At 45.1% G+C, this 20,842-nt stretch overlaps 1 protein-coding gene across 3 annotated transcripts in view; it reads right to left on the bottom strand.

Annotated features, from left to right (window-relative positions):
- Positions 1-20,443, bottom strand: part of CORO2B (coronin 2B) — a 142,233-nt gene extending 121,790 nt beyond the window's left edge. For all 3 annotated transcript variants that reach the window (XM_073304471.2, XM_073304470.2, XM_073304468.2), the window contains exon 1: positions 20,161-20,443. Coding sequence is in view for 1 of the 3 variants with exons in the window: in XM_073304468.2 (XP_073160569.1) it covers positions 20,161-20,175 (15 nt within the window). In the remaining 2 variants the exon portion in view is untranslated. The remainder of the gene's footprint in view (positions 1-20,160) is intronic.
- Between the last annotated feature and the right edge of the window lie 399 nt (positions 20,444-20,842).

Here is a 20,842-nt window from a genome sequence, read left to right as displayed (position 1 = left end):
CCTCCTGTGCTCTCCGAAGGCTGGTTTAACTCAAAGCGCTCTACATCTGCAAGTGTAGCTCTGCTCCAAACTTTGAGAATCAAGCTGGGGGAGAAGGTGTGGGAGAGGGATTAGGTGGGTCCCTTGGCGGGGTGGAGAGGGATAATGGGTCCTTGCGAGAATCTTTTACAAAGTTCACGACCCACTGTACTCATGTATTTTCACTGATTCCACTCCTTAATTGTTTACTCGGGGAGTTCCTATACGGGGAGACACAAAACTAGAGATGGGCCCAAGCGGCAGAGGGCAGACCACCCTTCAAGTCTGAGCATCCCCAAAAGAGGGGGTCCTTATCCAGTGTTCTGGTCTATTATAGGACATGGGCATGAGCCATAAGAACCAAATCCAGATCAACCTGAACCCCTCTATAGGTCAGGTGAGACGGTGGAGTCCAACACAACTGCAATAATGAGGAAAAGACTATGGGGTGACATGCTCACCCCAAGAAGGTGTGAAGTGGAAGGTACAGCATAGCCCAAGAGAGAGCACACAAGACGGAGTCAGAAGACCAGATTTCTCCTCCAGGCTTTGCCATTCAAGTGTTGTGTGGCCTTGGTCACTTGTCCTCATTTTGGAGATAAGTAAATGGAGGCACAGAAAGCTTAAAACTTAACCAACTTTGTAAAGAGGTCTAACTAAATCCTTTAAATAACACCTGGATTGGTAGCTATCAGTCTTATTAACGTTGCCTAGGGAAAGAAACTAAAACAGTGTAACAGGTTGGGTTTTTGGTTTTCTTTTTGTTGTTTTTTAAAGACACTTGCCATGGTGGCTGGATAAGAGCTCTGTTGCGGGAAGGGAATAACGGCAATTTTCCTGGAGTTTAAACTTTTCAGGAAGTTACTCTTACTAGAAACGCAGGCCACATGAGAGCTGAGAGTCTTCCCTTCCCAAGCTTCTAAGAAAACTCACGCTGCCTTCTGCAGATCTATTCCACCTTGAATCCCTGAGCTCACTGCAGCTGGAGACAGTTGTTCTGCTCCCGGGGTGCATTCCTAAGGTCATACCATACACTCCCCACATTGCTCGCTGGCTGCCCCTCGGTGACAGCCACATACAGAAGGAGCTGGAGTCTGCTGTCAAGGGCCTAGCCCAGTTTAATTAAGATAACTGTTTTGGCCAGGTTTAAACCACTACTGATACATCATTGTTCGTAGTCAGGCTGTCACTACTCACAGCATTCCGTTTTAACCTGGTGGGTTTAGTACCCTGGTTAGCGTATGACAGTGGCCTGTTTAGATAGACATTGTCCTACAAGTCCTCAGCCATCACAGAATCTCTCTCATGCCGATTACAGCAATTTTAATACCATAGAAATATTGTTAACCAGCAGCACTAAGAGCCCCCTGCCTCCTCCCTTGCAGCCTACTCCTGAAATCCAGCTTTTAGGTGCACTTCAGTTTTGTTATGGTAAGGAAGCATCTTCTGATGTGCTTAATTTCCTCGGGGAGGAGTTCTCTGTAGAAATCCATTACACCAGCCTCCTTCAGAGCTGTCCTTACAACTCATCTTTGCCAAAACAAACTCCTTGACAGAGGCTAGGCAATTAGTGCTCCGTGAATGCTGCTTGCTACAATCCTAACAATAATGGTACTGTTACCTTCTGCATGCCCTCCCCCATCTGGTGTCTCACCTTATACTGTTAGCTGTCTGGGGCAGAGACTGGCTTTTTGTTAGGTGTTTACATAGTGCCTAGCACAGTGAGGCTCTGACCACTGATTGGGGTCGACCACAAAACACATTAGTATTAAGTCAATTTTGTAATTTGTCAAAATGCTTTGCCCCTTGAGTTCATGTCTCCCTTTCCAGCTGAGCGCCATCAAATGCTAGATGGTCTATCCACTACTCTGGGCTTAACCCCCAAAAGCTACACAGATTACACAGTAAATTTGCCACTGCAGGCTCTAGCAGAAAGGATTGTCTTAGTTCCCACTGTATGGAATGAACCCAAAAAACTCCATTGGTACAAACTCTGTATTTAGACCAGCAAAGCAAAAAAAAAGTTGATGAGTCAATGGTGCTGTAAGCCAAAAGAAAAGGGAGGAAGCACAGTAAAAGTGAGGTCATGACTATCTTCTAGTTTCCCAAGATCATAGCTTTTTAAACACATGCTCTCAGTCTTATGCATATTAAGCAGAGTTCCTAGGTAAGTCAGCTAAACCCTGCAGGTCAAGTCAGCCAGCTGCAGGAACTGGAACAGACCATTTCAGGGAAGCCCAAGTCCGACTTGCATTTGGAGGAAAGATAATCCAGTGGTTAGGATGCTAGCCTGGGGAGCAGGAGACGTAGTCCCTGTTCTACCCCAGGCTTTCTGCGTGACCCTGGGTGAGTCACTTAGGCTACGTCTGCATTCTGAGCTGAAAGCAGGAGCATCCCTGCGCTAGCTCTGATTGACCTGGTGTGCTCAGGAGAGTCGATGAAGTGGTGTAAGCGGCTAAGGGGGTAGCGACCCGAGCACCTGCCTTGTGTCTCAGAGGGGCTCGGACCTGGGGTGGCTAGCCCCTCCCACTCCGCTGCGGCTGCACGCTGGTTTTAGTACGAATAGCTCAGTCCACGCAAGGCCAGGTATGGCTCCTCGAGCTGGAACGTACGCCTCCAGCTCGAACTGTAACCACACCCAGGCTCTCACTTCGCGCCCGGTGGTCAAAAGCGGGGCGGTGGCCCTTCCCTACCTCATGGGGTGTGTGCGCGAATGAGTGTGGAGGTGCTCAGATAACAGTACCCCACAGTGTTAAGACTCCAGCCCTACTGAAGAGTCTCCCAGTTAGCTCACAGCACGCCCATCCCCAACCCGCTCCGCAGAGCTATAAAAATCCCACACCACCACTGCACTGCGGCTGCTGACTGTATCGTACCTGTTTGTGCCTCTTCGTGTCTAGGCAAGAAATCTGGTCTCTGGCTAGCATGATTTCCATACCCCACTGCCCCACGCACGTTTGTGGCACTCCAAGAGTCAGTCTGTCAGTCGTCTGAGCAAAGAAAAGACTCATTTCCTCTCCTCATTTGTAGGGGGGAGTTATTATGGGGGGGTGGCGGGGAAGAGGCGTACAAGCACCATCCAGAATCATCACGGACTTCTAGCCCACACCGCTAGAAACACTTCTCTTAACCAGAAACGTTAAGTGACCTGTCTTACACTAGTCCCTCCGTCACCGAGCTGGAATAATTCCTGGGCTGGCTGGGTGAGCAGGCCTGTCGTGGTCTGCCCAGAGAAAGCTCCGGAAGGGTATGGAGCCTCCTCGATGGGAAAGCCCCCCTGGCTGAGGAAATTCAGGGGAGCGTCTGTGCTTCCTGCCTCTGGGAGAAAGAGACGTTGTTTTGTAACAGCGATGCCCTCAGCAGGAGAGGAGCTGCCTCTGTAATACAGACAGGTGGTGGTGCTGTCTGGGTTGGTGCATGTTAGCGCAAATCGGCAGGAACGACACGACGTGAGGAGGTCACATACAGCGTCCTGGTCTTTTAAATTCCCTCCCGACTGGCAACAGTCCTCACGAGCTAGACTCAAACGAGGCTCTGTGTCCTCCTCAGTGGCCTTTGGCCAGGAGACTGACTGTCCGGGGCAATTATTCCTGCTCTGTCTCCATCCTAGCACAGCAGTGGTGATCGGATCCTAGCACAGACAGTCGGCAAGCTGCTGCCAGTGGTGATGAAAGCGTGCAAGCTTTTCCAATGCTTCGTCTCTGGCAATGGCTTTCCCACCTGTACTTGCAGTGTACACTACTGGACCTGTGTCACATTGGCTACTATGAGGCCTGGAAGCTGGCTGAGTTTTTTGCTTAAAGGGGAACTGTGCAATTTGGCTGCACCATTATCCATCTTTGCCGAGCATATGGGTTGGGATGAAGATTTCCCTCTAGTGCTGGAGTCTGAGGAACTCTGAACAGCACAGCACGCTTACTGCTCTTCCTGGAGAGAACACAGTCTTCCAACAGACTGGACTTTTCTAAATTCCTTGTGTCAAAGGAACTGGGTAAAGTTTTCATGCAATAGAATTAGAGGTCAAAGACCTGCTTCACCCAAGCCACTGCTGCCCACAATGATGCTACCTTGTCTGGATCCAGATTCTCACTAGCAGTCCCTGAGAGATTTCTGTTGATATCAGAAAATGTTTGCCCCACTTGGTCTGCAATCTAGGTCCAGAACCAGCAGCCTGGATGCAGCTCTGGGTGTCCTGATCCAAAACCACGCCCCTCCTTTCAGTGGGGTGTAATTCTGAAGATTGGTGCTTGTCCTGATCTCTAATTTGTATTTTAATCAAGTGGCCCTTGAGGGCCTGAAGGAGGAGTAGCCAGCCACCTTAGCAAGTCCTGTTCCAACACACTGGCCCCCCCCCCCCAGACTTTGAGACTCATCTCTCCATCAATATTTCTCCCTGGGAAGAGCTTACACCAAGACTTTCACAATTGCAATCAAGGTTCTAGAGACAGAATTCTAACCCGCTATTGAACATTTTTGTTCTTGTTGATTGAAAGCTGCATTGAAAAAGCTTTCTAATGGTTTTGTAAGGAACAAAGGAGTAAAAGATTTCTTGGAACCAAGCAGGCTCCTAGTACGTTTCCAGTAAGTGAAAGATCCGATTCACAGATTTGTGGGGGAATGCAGCAGCTGGCTCCATCATGTAGATTCTGCCTTCTGCCAGATTTCAGTAATTACACACTGACTAGAAAGACAGGAATCCATAATTCTACTAGTTCAAATTCTTTAACTGCATAATGAATTGAACTATTATTCACTTGGAAAGATTTTTCTTTTAAAAAAAGAAAACCCAAATCCCACCCTCTGTTGCATTCTGTATTGTACGCATTACGGATAGAGAGCCTGCTGCCTACAAACCTCGAATATTAAAGCATAGAATTAATGCTACACTGACTCAGAAACAAACCCATAAAAAAAAAAAAGACAAGCAAGATAAGTCACCTTGACAAACACATCTGGGAACCCAGCATTTCCTTTTTTTGATTAACAGTAATTTCTCAGGGCCTGATCCTGAAAGATTGTTAGCACTTCACAGAAGCAGAGAGTAGTGGGTGCTCCTACCTGTTAGGAGAAGGGGTCTGATTTTGTATTTTATTCTCTGTTGAAAGAGAAGCTCCGATTTTCATCTTTATAATTCTGCTCAATAAAGAAATCCGATTCCCTCCTTCCTTTGGGAACAGCATGCCCCTTCATATGATCTCAGCAGGTCATATGCTGCAAAACAGCTAGTCAAAAAACCAAAGTGCACAGTATCTGTCGTTTCCAGTACCAATACTAGCAATCCGCTTTGCATAATTTATGAACAAATAGTCAAATCAATTCATTCAAGAGCAGTTATAAACTATTCAGCAGTCCCACAGAATAGTCAACGGCAGTGCCAGAATTCAGTTAGCAGAACCAGGCAGCACATACAAACCGAATGGGCCCACTCTTAAAACAGTGACCTTTTCCCTGGAGAAGAGTCCCTCCGTTGAGCTCCGCTGATGCTAACATAACCAAATGCCAGCAGGTGCCTGGAGTCCTAAGCGGTAGTGTTGACGACACCTACTCAGAGCAGCGTTGGATATCATGTTGGTAAAAATACCAGTCTGTCCGGAGCCCTGTCCTCGCTGGTGCCCTGTCGTAACCCAGAGATGGTCCAACAACAGCTACCAGCATTGCTAACACTGGTGATAGCGACTGACTCCCCACCCCCGGAAAATAAAGGCAGGTATATTATTCCCCATTCCATTTTACAAATAACCATCATTGTGAGAGAGGACCTAGCCGTTCACTTCCACATATGTTTTGCTTCTATCAGCCAAAACAGGAAGCAGAATCTAAGTTAGTTGACGTGTCCAATATTGCATAACTTAGCCAAACAAATGTTAAAATAGTGGGCCAGATATTCTGGTGTCAATGGACACTTGTAGGCCTTAAGAATTCCACTGGAGCCACTCAGGACATGGACAGGTGTAAGATTCATTGAGTTTAAAGCCAGGAGGGACCATCTAGCCTGACCTCCTATCTAACAGGCCATTCAATTTCACCAAGTTACCCCTGTATTGAGCTCAATAACTTTTGTGGGGCTGAAACATGTCTTCCTGAAAGGCAACCCATCTTGATTTGAAGCTATCAAGAGACGGAGAATCCACCAGTTCCTTTGATGGTTTGTTCTAATGGATAATCACCCTCATTGTTCAAATTAGTGCCTTATTTCTAACTTTGAATTTGTCTGTCTTTAACAGTTGGTTTTTGTGTAACCCTGTGCTTTGGTGGCTACTCCTTTTAAACACTAGTAGTCCGTTCAGTTTCAGTTTGGGGTTTTCCCCCCAGAAGAGTGGAGCAGCTGTCCACTGAGCAGGGGGTTGGACTAGATGACCTCCTGAGGTCCCTTCCAACTCTGATAGTCTATGATTCTATGTCTAATGACAGGTTTCAGAGTAGCAGCCGTGTTAGTCTCTATTCGCAAAAAGAACAGGAGTACTTGTGGCACCTTAGAGACTAACCAATTTATTTGAGCATAAGCTTTCGTGAGCTACAGCTCAGTTCATCTAAGGTGCCACTAGTACTCCTTTTCTTTCTATGATTCTATGACTCCAGCGGGGACTAGCAGGAAAACAAAGAAGGGGGGAAAAGAACACGAACTCTTGGAGCATGCTCAGTAGGACATCTCCAAAGGTGTGGCAGGGGCAATTCCACTCCCAAGTAGAAAGAAAAGAAGGCGCCAAACTCTTCTGTTAGTCCCAGCAGACCCAGAGGGAGGGAGACATACCAGAGGGAAGGTGGAGAACTTTGCCCAGAGGGCTGGTGCTCACAGGCCTGCTTTTACTAATTGCAGCAAGCAGATAACCACAAGAACTAGGTGCTTGCTGCTTGTTCAGATCAGGAATGTGGGATGACACTAATTCCAAATCAGTGGTGCATGTTTTAAATGCATAGGGTTCGTGGCCTGTGTACCTTTTGGTACGGAAAAAATCTGTATGCTTTTTACTACACAAACAAAAACAAAAAAAGTGTTTGCTGTATTGATGTTATGGTAAGATTGCATGTAGATTTGAGGAGTCTTAGTTAATCCTCAGATTGTTCTCTCCTAAAAAAAAGAGTGTTTGTTTCTTAGTCTAAGCAGCTTTATTACATTGTGGTGTCCTTATTCCAAACTGACTCAACTCAGGGTATGGGCACATCTGACTGTCCAAAATATGCATATTTATCATGTGTTATCCACGGGTGGGATTTCTGCTGTCAAACCAGACTGAACCTGCTCACTATTCCTGCAGTAAAATGGAATTAATATGAGCACTTGTGTGGTCAAAGTGTAGTACAGAGGTTCTCAAACTGTGGTCCAAAAGTTCCATTCAGGTGGTCTGCGGATAGTTCCCTCTAAGGTGCGCACCTGGATGGAGAGAATGAAGGGCCACCCACCTAATTAGTGGAGCCGTGCAGGCGTGGCTCCACCAATTAGGTGCCTGGACCCTGGAGAAGACACACATGTAAGGTGAGGTGGTGGCCTTGGGGGGAATAGGGGTAGATGGGAGGGGGCGGTGGGGTGAGAAGAGGGGGTAGGGGGGGATTTGGGATATGCAGGGCTGTGGCAGCCAAAGAAAGTGGCGACTTTCCCCAGCTCCAGGACTGCGGCTGGGGAGAGACGGCCCTCCTTCCCAGCCCCAGCTCAGGGGCTGCTGCAGCGGGGCAGAGAGGGGGAGACCCCCATCCTTCCCAGCCCCAGCTCCGTGGCTGCCGCGGCAGTGGAAAGAGGGCACATTCACCACATTAGAAAGGTAAGACTACTGATATTAAATTATGGGTTGTGTGCTTTTATTTGTAGAACAAAAATGTTAATTATTTTTTTTTATGTAGCGCTTTTATCCAAAGCCCTTTACAGTCGTTAGCTAATGACACAAACAACATTTGGAAAGGTCATTAAGTGGTCCGCTGAGACCCACAGCGATTTTCAAGTGGGCCGCAGGAAAAAAATAAAGTGTGAGAGCCACTGGTGTCATAGGTTACACACATTTCAAAGTTGTGGCACCCAAACAGGGACAGCGCCATCCTGTGGTTGAAGATTATATATTGTTGTGACCATGGAACTTGCCAGCTTGATCCAGGCAGCTCAGTTAGATTGAGTGGGATTCACCCTACTGTTACAAATGGGGAATTGACCCAGGCGTCGAGGGACAGTAACCGGACTTAAGAGAATGCAAGGTACCATACAAGGTACTGCACCTTGAGAATGTAGTGAGACGTGTGCAACTCAAATGGTAAGAAAAAATGTAAACAGATCAAACTGAATGGTAAATGGAATGTGATTCCCATTATACTGAGAAATTCCCCGAACACTTCTGAGGACAGGTGTCCAAAAGATGACAACTCGTTAATTGCAGGAGCGATTCCAGACGGGGTGACCAGACAGCAAATGTGAAAAATCGGGATGGGGGTAGGGGGGGTAACAGGAGCCTATATAAGAAGAAGACCCAAAAATTGGGACTGTCCCTATAAAATCGGGACATCTGGTCACCCTAATTCCAGAGGACAGTACAATCAATACTAACCAGGCAGGTAATGCTGCACACAGTTTTCAGACCAGTATGCTTCTAGAGAGAAGTTCTGTTACCACATTTTCTATTCCCGAGGGGGGAAATAAAGTGCTGGTAGAACATGTGGTAAAATCTACAGAGGGTGTTGCCACCTACCATCATATATATCCTGCAAACTGAAGTGCTTCTCAGGCCATTTGCCACAAACCAACGGTGAGGTAGATTTTGATACTTGGAAGCTAGAAATATAACAGCTACTAAATGATCCTGAATTGTCTTCCAAGGGAAGGCACAGGAAGTTAATAGAAAGCTTGTCACCTCCAGTGAATGAAGCTTTCAGTTGAGGGAAATCTACCCTGCAGAACAATGTTTGTTTGATAGAGCTGGAAAAGAAGAATGGCCCTGTTTCCAGCAGTGATGAAGTGTATGCACAATTCCTAGAGACCTTTCAGAAGTCCATGGAAATACTCTCCAAGTATTTGGGAAGATTAAACAGCTATTTGAGAAGGGTAATGGAGCAGAAGACATGCATGCAAGAAACCCTTAATGTACAGGCAGTAAAGCAATTTATTCATAGATGTTGGGATGAGTCCCTGATTACACAGCTCCATCTGAGGGACCATTTGGATACTACTGCTATTTCCAAGATATCTTACTCTCCAACCGCTGTACAAAATCCACCACTTGGAAGAAGAGAGAGCAAAGAAGGATTATGCAGCTGGGGGGAAAAAATAACAGTCTAAGCCTAGCAGTTCATGCCATACCATAGAAGCTAACCACAGCTCAAGTTCTGCCGCGGGAGACTCAAAGAAAATGGAAAACCGTTCAACTCAGCTTGAAGGAGCCACAGTTAAGTTAATGGAAGGACCTGCCATTCCAAAGAGGCAGCATTCAGCAAAACAGGATAGCTCTTTGAAATTTCAGGAAACACCCTCAGCTGCTGAGGAATCTATTGCAAACAATCCCTGGTTCTTCTGTTCCAACTGTGCTAAGGAGGATCATTCTAGGGTGAGTTAGTACAGTGGCTCTCCACCTTTCCCGACTACTGTACCCCTTTCGGGAGTCTGATTTGTCTTGTGTACCCCCAAATGATTGGTAAACATTTTATAGGACTGTCAGGGGAAGTGAAGATCTCTACCCTGAGGGCTGATGCTCACAGGCCTGCTTTTACTAATTTCCGCAAGACTATAACCACAAGAAGAAGGATAGCAGCCTATTCAAAGAACTGGGTGCTTGCTGTGTGTTCAGCTCAGGCCTGTGTGGTGACAAATGCCAAAGCAGTGGTGCGTGTTTTAAATGCGTAGGATTTGTGGCCTGGATACACTTTGGTACTGAAGAAATCTGTATATTTGATACCGCTTCCACAGTACAGTATTTGTATAATAAGATTGCGTTTAGATTTGAGGAGTCTTAACCCGCAAATTGTCCTCTTGTAAATGAAGTTTTTTTTGTTTTTTTTAATTCTGACCAGCTTTACTACATTGCAGTATCTTTATTCCAAACTGGAGCAACTCAGGGTATGGGCATCCAGAAGTGTCCAAATTTGCAGATTTATCTTGTGGTGTTATCCACAGGTGGGAGGTCTGCTGTCATACCAGACTGAACCTGCTCACTATTCCTGCAGTAAAATGGAATTATAGTGGGTACTTGTGTAATCCAAGTGTAGTGGGTTACAACTGGTTCTTGCTGCTAGATTAAAATTCCCCTTAGATCTCAGTATCTTCTCTCCCCATGAACTTACTTACCCACTAATCAAGTCACCTTTCAGGTTTTTTATTTTTATTTTTTATAAGCTAAACAGGCATTTCCTCTAGTCCTTGAATCACTGTTGTGGCTCTTTTCTGCACCTTCTCTGATTTTTCAACATCCTTTTTAAAATGTTGACACCAGAAGTGGATGCAATGTTGTAGTATCGGTCTCACCAGCGCAATATACCCAGGGAAAAGTCACCTCCCTGCTGCTACTAACTACTATGTATGCTACTATTCAGATGCATCTGAAGAAGTGGGTTTTTTACCCACGAAAGCTTATGCCCAAATAAATCTGTTAGTCTTTAAGGTGCCACCAGACTCCTTGTTGTTTTTGTGGATACAAACTAACATGGCTACTCCTCTGAGGGCAACAAGGGAGAGATCTGAACCACCACTGATTCTTATCCAGACAATATAGAGGAGAATCTAACTATATTATATACAAATGCAATATATATTGTATAATAATAAATTTAAGAACCAAGCCTTATCAAATCTTAACATCTTATACTATCTAACATTATGAAATTATTATACAGTCTTTGAATTCATTTATTTTTTAAATTTTCCATCATGACCCTTCTGGAATGACTATCACAAGCATTGTGAAGTGTGGAAGTCTAGTTTATATATAAAACTCCCAGCAGGGGTTGTTTATCTCTATCACCTCCCACAGGGAACTAAGATGCCCTGGCGGATGTAAGGAGAGCCCAGTTCCCACAGTGAAAGGGGAGCACGGGACAGTGAGGGAAAGCATAGGGAGGGACATGGGGATAAGAGAACAAAACAGATGTTAAATATTGTTACATGTTTTAATAGAAAGGGGTATATTAAGTGCTAGGGCTCCATTGAAGAATGTACAGTAAATCAGACTCAGTATCAGGTACAATACAGGTGTGAAAAGAGGAAAAGCAGTAAATTTGGGAGTTCTAAAATGACTGTGTGTGTGTTGGGAACTCTGTCCCAAACATCTGATTTAAGGAAGAGGCACAAATGTAATGGAGACCTGGCATCTGCCTGGGGAGGTGTTGCTGCTGTCAAGAAAGGGTGAGGTACTGGACGAGAGTAGACATGGTACCCACCACGGGTGAGTATGTTAATGTCATGACAATTAACGTAAAGCGGATGAGCAACCCAACAAAAAGAAAAAGGGTATTTAGCTCCCAGAGGATTTTCCTCGTAAGATTTATTTACAGGAAACAGGCAGACAAGTACCTGATGACTTCTTGGACACAGCTACCATGTGTCATACTAGAGCAATCTAACTGAAGAGGGCTCACACTACTTTTTGCTAAACACATCTCTTTATTGTTTCAGCACAACTCATAGATCAGGGGGCAGATACATTTTAATTAAGGGGTCCTTGAAAGGTAAACTTCTCACCTTCGCCAATGTATATGCTCCCAATCCAGGGCAAGCTTTTTCTTAAAATCAGGTTTTTTTAGAGATTTAGGAGATGTTAGGGGAGGGGATATTCCAGGGGGATTTAATGAAGTGCTTAATCCTTTTTAGGATTGATCGAATGGACATAGAAGGCATTTCAGAGGAGCAAAGGCAAATTTGTCGCATCACTTAGAAAGTGAGGATCTGGTGGACATCTGGCGGGAGATGAATCCAGATGTCAGGGGATATACATATTCTGCTACTCATGGATCTTATCCAGAATTTATATTATTTTTTGTTCCTAGGACCTTGGCTAGGTTGGTCAAAAAGGAAAAAACAAAAAACAAAAACTATTCTTGTTTATAACTTGGTTTGACCATGCCCCTGCATATGTTGGATCAGAAGATTGGGACTCAATGGAAAAACAAAGAGCCCGCCATTGAATAGAGCTTTGTTGTATGATCCTCTTAGAATTCAAGAGCTGGAAGAATATTTCCAGAAACGTTTAGAAGGAAGTGATCAGCAAAAGTGTTCTCTGGGATTATGGACAGGCAGTAATACGGGCGAATCTCATAAATAAAGCATCAGATCTCAGAAAAGTGAGAACTCCTTGAAGAAGACAGTTTGGTTAAAGAACTTCCTGCTTTGAAAGGTAGACAACCCTATGGGATCTAAAAGTGTGTGTGAGAAAATAATTGAGATAAAAGGGAAGATTAACTTGTTACAAACAGGTAAAGCTGAGCAAATACTTAGCTATAGTAAACAAAAATATTATGGACAGGGAAACAGAGCTGATAGGCTTTTAGCCGGAAAGTTAAAAAAGAAATAGGATAAACCAGGCATCACTCTGATTAGAAATAAAAAGTGAGATTTAGTAACTGGATTCAGATAGATCTCTGAAATCTTTGCTAATTTTTTCCATTTTCCATTTTGTAGGCTCAGAACATCTAAATCCTGAACTTGTAAATAAATATTTGACAAGTTTGAAACTGCCTCAGCTTTCAGAGGATGCCATGGCAGCTCTTGACAGGCAAATTGCTGTAAAGGAAGTTGAAAAGGTATTTAAGAATTTAAAATCCAGTATAACTCCTGAGGGGTTTCCTGGGGAATATTGTAGAATTCTCAAGTAAGTTTTGGTACCTATTTTAACTAAATTGGTTAATAGTATACTTCAGGGGAATGAGATTTAAGATTCATGGGAAAATGCAAAAATGGTGAGGAAATTATTAAAAAGAGAACCATCTTTGACAAAATGCCAGCTTCCTAGAAATCCCCTGAAATACTCATTAATGCTCTAGTAAAGGATCGGCATTTTAAACAGAAAAACAATTTAGTTTATTTTTCATTGTTAGCACTTAGACTATATTACACATACTGGAAAAATGTAACCCCCGCCTCCTATGGAATTGTGGTATAGTAAAATATGGACCATTCTTGTAATGGAAACGCTTTCACACCAAGTGTGTACACAAGCGTTGCACCCAAAAGAGGACAGGTATTTAGAAATATAACATACTCAGAGGAGGTGGGTTCTCCAGTCAGCAAGTCAGAATCTTTATTCAGGATTTCTGAGTAGAAACTGATCCAGAACAAGCAATGTCTGATTTAGTATGTTAATGTTTTATTGTAATTTTGCTTTACTAAAGAATTAGACAACAACAAACCCACCTCCATCTGATGAGGATTACCCATGGACAACTATTCTGACATCTGTCAGTTAGCCAATTTGTGACCTATTCAGAGTGCGCTTTAAAATAAAAGCACGAGACACTATCAATAATTAGAATGTCTCAGAGTACTAAGTCAAAACATCTTACAAAAGTCTACAGTTACCTTTATCAAACAAAGACCGGAATCAATTTATTTGACAAAACCTATTTTCTGTAAAACCAGGTTGACTGGCATTAATTATGTTCCTACCCTTTAACTGATCACTAATTGAATCCTGTATCACCTTTTCCATAAGACCATAATTTGCCCGAGTCACTCTAGAACTGCATTTAACTAGATTACAAACTACAATATAATTCTCTTTTAGAGACAGTCCTGTTCCTACCACCAGAATAACATCTTTGTATCCCAGTTCATAAGTGGGTTCCATTATAATTAGTATTTGATCATATTAGACTACAGCAAATTATTCTCTCATCTCTTTAACTTGGCATGTTTGACTCCTTTGGGTTAACATGAAATAAAGAGTTACTAAAATAGATCTTGACTTAATATTTTTCGTCTTAAGCTTAGTTACTGGATTAAAAAGAAAGTTCAGGCAAGGCATAGTTTAATATGAATAATACTGATTCATAGTTTATAATATCAGAAGGGACCATTGTGATTTGACCTTCTGAAGGACATGGGACTTCCCTGAATTAATTCCTGTTTGAACTAGAGCACATCTTTTAGAAGGGGGAGGGGGGGAAAAAAAGACATCCAGCTTGCTTTAAAGTTCTCCAGTGATGGAGAATCCACTACAACCTGTGATAAATTGTTCCCGTGGCTTACCCTTAAGGCATGTTTTCCAATCCTTTAATCATTCTTGTAGATCTTCCCTGAATCATCTCCAATCTCTCACCATCCTTCTTGAATTGTTGACACCAGAACTGGACACAGTATTCCAGTAGCAGTCACACCAGTGCCAAAAACAGTGGTAATATAACCTCCCTATTCCTTCAGGATTCCCTTGTTTATATACCAAAGGATCACATGATCCCTTTTGTTCAGCCAATTATCTAACATGACCCCTAAGTCTTTACTGAGTCACTGCTTCCCAGGATAGATTCCCCCCTGCCTCATGTGCTTATGGCCTACATTCTTTGTTCCTTGATATAGGATTTTACATTTGGCCATATTAAAATGCACGTTGCTTGCTTGTGCCCAAACTACCAAGCAAGCCAGAGCACTCTGCAGCAGAGGCTTGTCACTGCTTCCCCAAACATTTACTCATCCGCAAACTTTATTGGTGGTTTTTTTATGCTTTCTTGGTCATTGATAAAAAATGTGAAATAACATAGGGCCTAGAACTGATCCCCAGGAGACACGACTAGAAACATATCTGTTCAACGATGATTCTTATTTACAATTCATTTTGAGACCTATCAGCTGGCCAGTGTTTAATGTATTTAATATGTGCCATGTTAAATTTGTAATGTTCTATTTTCTTAAATACAAATGTTCGATGGTACCAAGTCAAAAGCCTTACAGAAGTCTAAATATATTACATCAACACTATTACCATAATCAATCAAATGTGTAATCTCATAAGAAATATCAAGTTAGTTTGACAGGGTCTATTTTCCATAAATCCATGGGATTTTTTGCATTAATTATATTACCCTTCTTCAATTCTTTATTAATCAAATCCCATATCAATTATTCCATTATTTTGTCTGGGGTTCAATGTCAGGCTGACAGACCTCTAGTGACAGGGGCCATCCTGTTTATCCTTTTAAAATAGTAGTATACTACCTTTCTTCCAATCGTCTGGAACTTACCCAGTGTTCCAAGACTTATTGAAAAATCAATATTAATTGTCCAGAGAGCACCTCGGCCAGCTCTTGTAGGATCCTTGGATACAGATTAAATAGGCCTGCTGATTTAAAAGATGTCTAACTTAGCAGCTACTAAAAATCCTCCTGAATTACTTTCCATTCTGACAGTATTTCATTACTGTCATCTTCTACGAATACATTATCAGCCTTTCTCCCCAAATTCAGAAGCGATTCACTGAATTCTTCTGCTTTTTCTGCATTACCGACAGTTCTACAATTTCCATCTAGTAATGGATCAATACTATTGTTAGGATTCCTATTGTTCTCCATGTACTTAAACTCCTTCTAACTGTACTTAACTCTTCTGGCCAGTGATCGCTCCTTGTGTCTTTTTGCTTCCCTTATCAGTTTTCTACAATTCCTAGCTTCTAATATATATTCCTTGCTATTAATTTCTCCTTTTTTCCATTTGTGTTTTTTTATATATATATATATATATATATATATTATCTGCTTTCACTCCTCCCCCCCCCCCCCAATCTGGTTCATTTATTAACTGCTGTAGTCTTCCTTCTAGAAGATTTTTGTGAATTTTGGAGCATTTTAAAAATGTTCTTAAACAGTTCCCAGTTGTTCAATTCGCGTATTCATGTTCTTCCTCCTACCTCATTTGACTCAATTGTTTTCAGCTTTGTGAAATTAGCCCTTTTAAAGCACCAACTATTTTATTAGTGGTTTGGACTTAATTGTATTGGTTGTGTGCAAACAGAATAAAGCCCTGATCACCTGCACCTCAGCAATCACTAATTTTTAGTTCTGTGTTCAATTTCTCTTTATCTGTCAAGATGAGGTCCCGTATCGATGAGATCTTCCGGATGCACATAAGTTCACAAGGGAAAGATTGCAAGGGGCAGTTCCATTTTTGATGCAAAGCTACTATTTTGTTCCTAGGTAAGCAGCTGAAGACTGAGGATTAAGGATGGCTCGACCGACCCCATATATTTGAAAGGTTCTTGCCAATTAACACAGACAGACCAGCAGTCAGCCACACGTTCACTCTTCCAATGCATTAACTTGGAGAACTGGCCAACTCCACACAAGGGAAGATTTGGCCAGAATAATGGTTAGGAGACCAGACAGGTGGCACTTGTGATACATGCATGTATAACTGGACAACATGGCTTGGTGCATATACCTCTTAGTCTTGAACCAGTGCAAGAGGAATAATTTTTCTGCCTGTTCCTTGGTGCACGGTGGTTTGGCTGTGGAGGATTCACCATAACTCTCCCTCACCAAGCTGAATCTAACCTCCACCCTGGACATAACCTCCTTCCTGGGATTAGTGACCTGCATGCTTGTCTGCACTGCTGAATCCGAGTAGGCTTGGCCTGTGTGCAAAGAGTAACTGTATGGACTGAAAAAAGAACAGGAGTACTTGTGGCACCTTAGAGACTAACAAATTTATTAGAGCATAAGCTTTGAAGTGAGCTGTAGCTCACGAAAGCTTATGCTCTAATAAATTTGTTACTCTCTAAGGTGCCACAAGTACTCCTGTTCTTTTTGCGGATACAGACTAACACGGCTGCTACTCTGACACCTGTACAGAGTGAGCAGATGACCCCATTCGTTTTGTCAGTATATAATTCTGCTGTCACAGACTCGTGTGTTGTAAAATGGATAAACGTATTAGGGAGGTGGGGAAGACAGTTTTTACTGTTAAAATGAAGATATGGACATTTATGTTAATGACTTGTTTTAATGTTTATTATTCAGACCTTAAACTTCAAAGCAATGGTAATAGACCAGGCCGGATTAAAGTTCTTATTTTAATTGCTTTTTTAAAAGATTAAGTTCTTTTACAAGGTGCAACTGTCAAGTTGTGTGAAGTGAAGAAAGCGCCTCCCACTAGAAATACAGCTGATGGGATCCTCCAGGTTAAAAATTCAGGGAGGAATCCATTACACAGCAGTTGGTTTAGTCTTCTTTAGAAGCTAGCAAAGCATCATTCTGAGAAAGTTGATAAGTTAATATTTCTAACGGATTTTGGAAAAATATAGAGCAGGCTAAGTGCCAAGTCTGAAGATGCTGACACATTCATCTGACTCCAGGAGCAGAGAATTTAAGAATCACACTATATATTGCGAGACTCACAAGAAACCCATGCAAGAGCTGGCAACATGGTTCAGAGTTTGGAAGAATAGTTGGTTCTTAGCAGATCACTCTCTTGTTAGGTGAGGAGAAAGTGATGTGGATTGTCCAATGTAGTGCATCTAGGCAAGAGGTGGGCAAACTACGGCCTGTGGGCCACGTCCGGCCCCTGAGCTCCTGGCCGGGGAGGCTTGCCTCCGGCCCCTCCCCCGCTGTCACGCTGCCACATGGGCAGTGGGGCTGCGAGCTCCTGCCACTCTGAGCAGCATGGTAAGGAGGCGGCACGTGTGCGGCGGTGAAGGGGTTGGGTAGGCAGTCCCGGGGGGCAGTCAGGGGAGAGGGAGCAGGGGGCGGTTGGATGGGGTGGGGGGTCGGGGAACAGCGGGGGTGGGATAGGGCGTGGGAGTCCCGGGTGGCCTATCAGGGGGCGGGGGTGTGGATAGGTCAGGGTAGTCAGGGGACAGGGGGGGTTGAATAGGGCGTGGGATCCCGGGGGGGACAGTTTGGGGTGGGGGGTCCCAGGAGGGGCAGTCAGGGGACAAGGAGCGGGGGGTGGGGGTTGGATGGAGGGAGTTCTGAGGGGGGCAGTCAGGGCATGGGAAGTGGGAGGGGTGAATAGGGGCAGGGGCCAGGCTGTTTGGGGGGCACAACCTTCCCTACCTGGCCCTCCGTACAGTTTCACACTCCAATGTGGCCCTCGGGCCAAAAAGTTTGCCCACCCCTGATCTAGGCCCATGTCAGTTCTGGGAGTTGTGTTTAGTCTCTGATTTGGAGTGTAAGCTTTTGGGGCGGGAGCTCTGTCTGTCTCCAAATACCTTTATGCTGTAGAAATAAAATCCATGAGCAATGCCATCTCTCTGAACAGAAAGGCCAAGGACATTGTGCATGAAAAGCAGCAAGCAGCGTTCTGGCAGTATAACAATAAGACCTCACTGAACCCCAGGCACGGCTGTCACCCACCTAGGAGCCACCCCATCTTTCATTCCCCTTTGCTTCTGCTCCGTATGCAGCAAAACGGCAGCCTTCAGGAAGCTTGCTCACTACGCCTGCCTTTCATTAATTCAAAGCCACGCTCCACTAACCTGCATCGCACAAACGGAACAAAGGGCAACAGCTTCGCTTGGCCTCTGACACCTGCCCACACACCATAAAGAAGTCAGTTCATTCCTCAGCTGTTAAACAAATGTTGATCTGAACTGTGTGCCTGTTGCCTCCTTACTCTCTAAAGTCTTTGGCTTGTCAAACGTAGTTCGGCAGCTCAAAGCTCAAGTTAACACAGCCTGAAGTAGCAGTTATTCCCCACCCCCTTACCAGAAGCCCAGTTGTGCATTTGTACCTCCGGAGTGTAAGTCTTTGCATTAACTGTATCCTGATTTTCCAGTCAGGGGATCGCCCTGAACAATTCCGCTATATTACAGCTTTTTGATTAATGGAGCACAAACTAATACCGTGGAACAAAACATGATGCAAAGCCCTGTAGTAGGATTCCAGCTGGCAGCCCTCTGGAGAGACAACCACTTTAATGTGCCTCTGCACTTTCCAGTATACTTCCTTCCTCCCCGCCTATTAAAGGCCATCTCCCTTCTTCAACTGATCATTCTGGCTTTTGGGTAGCTGCTAAGACTTTTCACCACACAGGATTTCTGTTTCTTTACACATTCGTGCATCTGCTCAGCTAATTCTACAGATCAAAGACAAGGAGTGACCTGGTGCAGCTGGGCCAAGTAGGTCTTTGGTCCGCTGAGGTGCGCAATGCATGGCTGCTCACTTGCCGAGTCATGGCCCTAGAGGACTAGGCCACCTGTGCTGACAACGCTAGACACAAAAGCTGATTTGACACAAAGCAAGCGCACCAACTAGATCTTTTCACTTGACTCCTCCCTACAAACACTAAATTATATTTCTATATTTATTTCCTCAAGCCCAGACCCAAGGACCAAGGTGAACGGGAAAGAAAAGTACTTGGGTCTTTGGTATAAGACACTGCAGGTACTGTCACTGTAGATATGAAACTAAAAATGCCAAGAAAGCCACGCTGGTCCCTGTTAGAGCAGTAATGTGGGAAACCAGAGACCCCACTTTATGGCCAAAGAGAGATCCGAAAGGATCACAGATAAATAAAAGATTGTAAAGCTGAGCCAGCTTTACATTAAAGAAAATTAACTTCCAGCACAGGGCACTTCCCTGCTCTTTTCCCTTGGAGCAGGTTTGCTTTTTCCTGCAGAGATGGGCGCAGAGGGCGAGCCCATGACATCGCACAGGGTTTCTTGATTAGCCACTTATTGCCAATGTCCCATTTCAGCGGCCCCACGACCGAGGCTTGCGTCCCTGCAAACAGCCGGGTGGCCACCTGTAGATGCCTGGGACGCGCCGGCCAAGGACATCCGCTTCGCCGGCCCCGGCCCGGGGGGTGAGCTCTGGAGGGGGCAGACTGCGTTGCTTTCCCCCCACCCCCCAAAGGGTTTTTTGTAGCTCTCCCTACTAGCCCAAGGCAGAAGGCTCTCAAGTGATCCCTCGCCCCTGTTCCTAAGCCAGGAAGGGAAGCAGGAGCCAAGCAGGGTCCTCCCCGCTGGAAAGCCAGCGGGCCACCGCAGGGCCAGCTCTCCACGGGTTAAAAATGCAGCACGCGCTGAAGCTGATTAGGCGAGGAAGCAATCGCGGGGTGCGGGTGCAAAGCGGCTTCCCCCTTCCCCCGGGGGCTGGAATAACGACCGCCCCCCCCACCCCCGCCCCGGCTTGGCGGCGCGGAGGGGCCAGGGCCGGGAGCCAGCCGCGTCCCCGCGGCAGCGCCCGGAGCCTGCCCTGGCCCCGGGCAGAGCCGCGCGAGAGACGCCCCAGCTGGCCCGGGCAGCTCCTTACCTTGGTGACCGTCATGCAGGAGCGGTGGGGCCGAGTGAGCGGGCTCCGCGGTGGAAGCGGGCAAAGCAGACCAGGCAGGGGACGCTTTGCCTGAGTGACGCTGCTGCTGGGGCTGTTGGGGTTTGGGGGTTTTTTTTGTTTTTTTTTTTGGGTTGGGTTTTTTTTTTTTTCCTTTCCTTTTTTTCCTCCCCCTGCAGAGGAATCGGCGTCAGTGGTTACAGGAAGAGCTAGGGACCAGCCCTCCTCCTCCTTCGCCTCCTCCCTCGCGCCCTCCCTCCCAGGCAGGCTGATGAAGCTGTCCTTGCACTGATGGCTGCAGTGATGTCAGCGTGTGCATTTATAATGGATGAGCCTCCTTCTCTGCAGACAGGAAGGGAGGGAAAAAGTGGGGGGAACAGCCAAGGAAACTGAAGGGAATGGGGGAAAGAAGCAGCGATTGACGGTGGTGGTGCACAGTGCAGAAGGGAACTCGCTGCCATTCAGCGTCAAGGGGGAAAGGCCCTTTTCTTTGACTCTGTGAAGAGCACAGAACTTCCCAATGCCAGGGGACAGGACATGGGGAGACACCTGCTGAACTTCTTAAAGATGGTTTGCGGCGGGCGTGTCATTCCTGCCACTGGGTCTCTAAGAGACTAGGACAATGGGCCCCTTATGAACAGATGCATGGAAGGATAAGTCCAGC

This window comes from Lepidochelys kempii, chromosome 10 (assembly GCF_965140285.1).
Source record: "Lepidochelys kempii isolate rLepKem1 chromosome 10, rLepKem1.hap1, whole genome shotgun sequence".
Classification (NCBI taxonomy): domain Eukaryota; kingdom Metazoa; phylum Chordata; order Testudines; family Cheloniidae; genus Lepidochelys; species Lepidochelys kempii.
The sequence above is the reverse complement of the archived record's forward strand: the minus strand, read 5'-3'. Positions and strand labels throughout refer to the sequence as shown.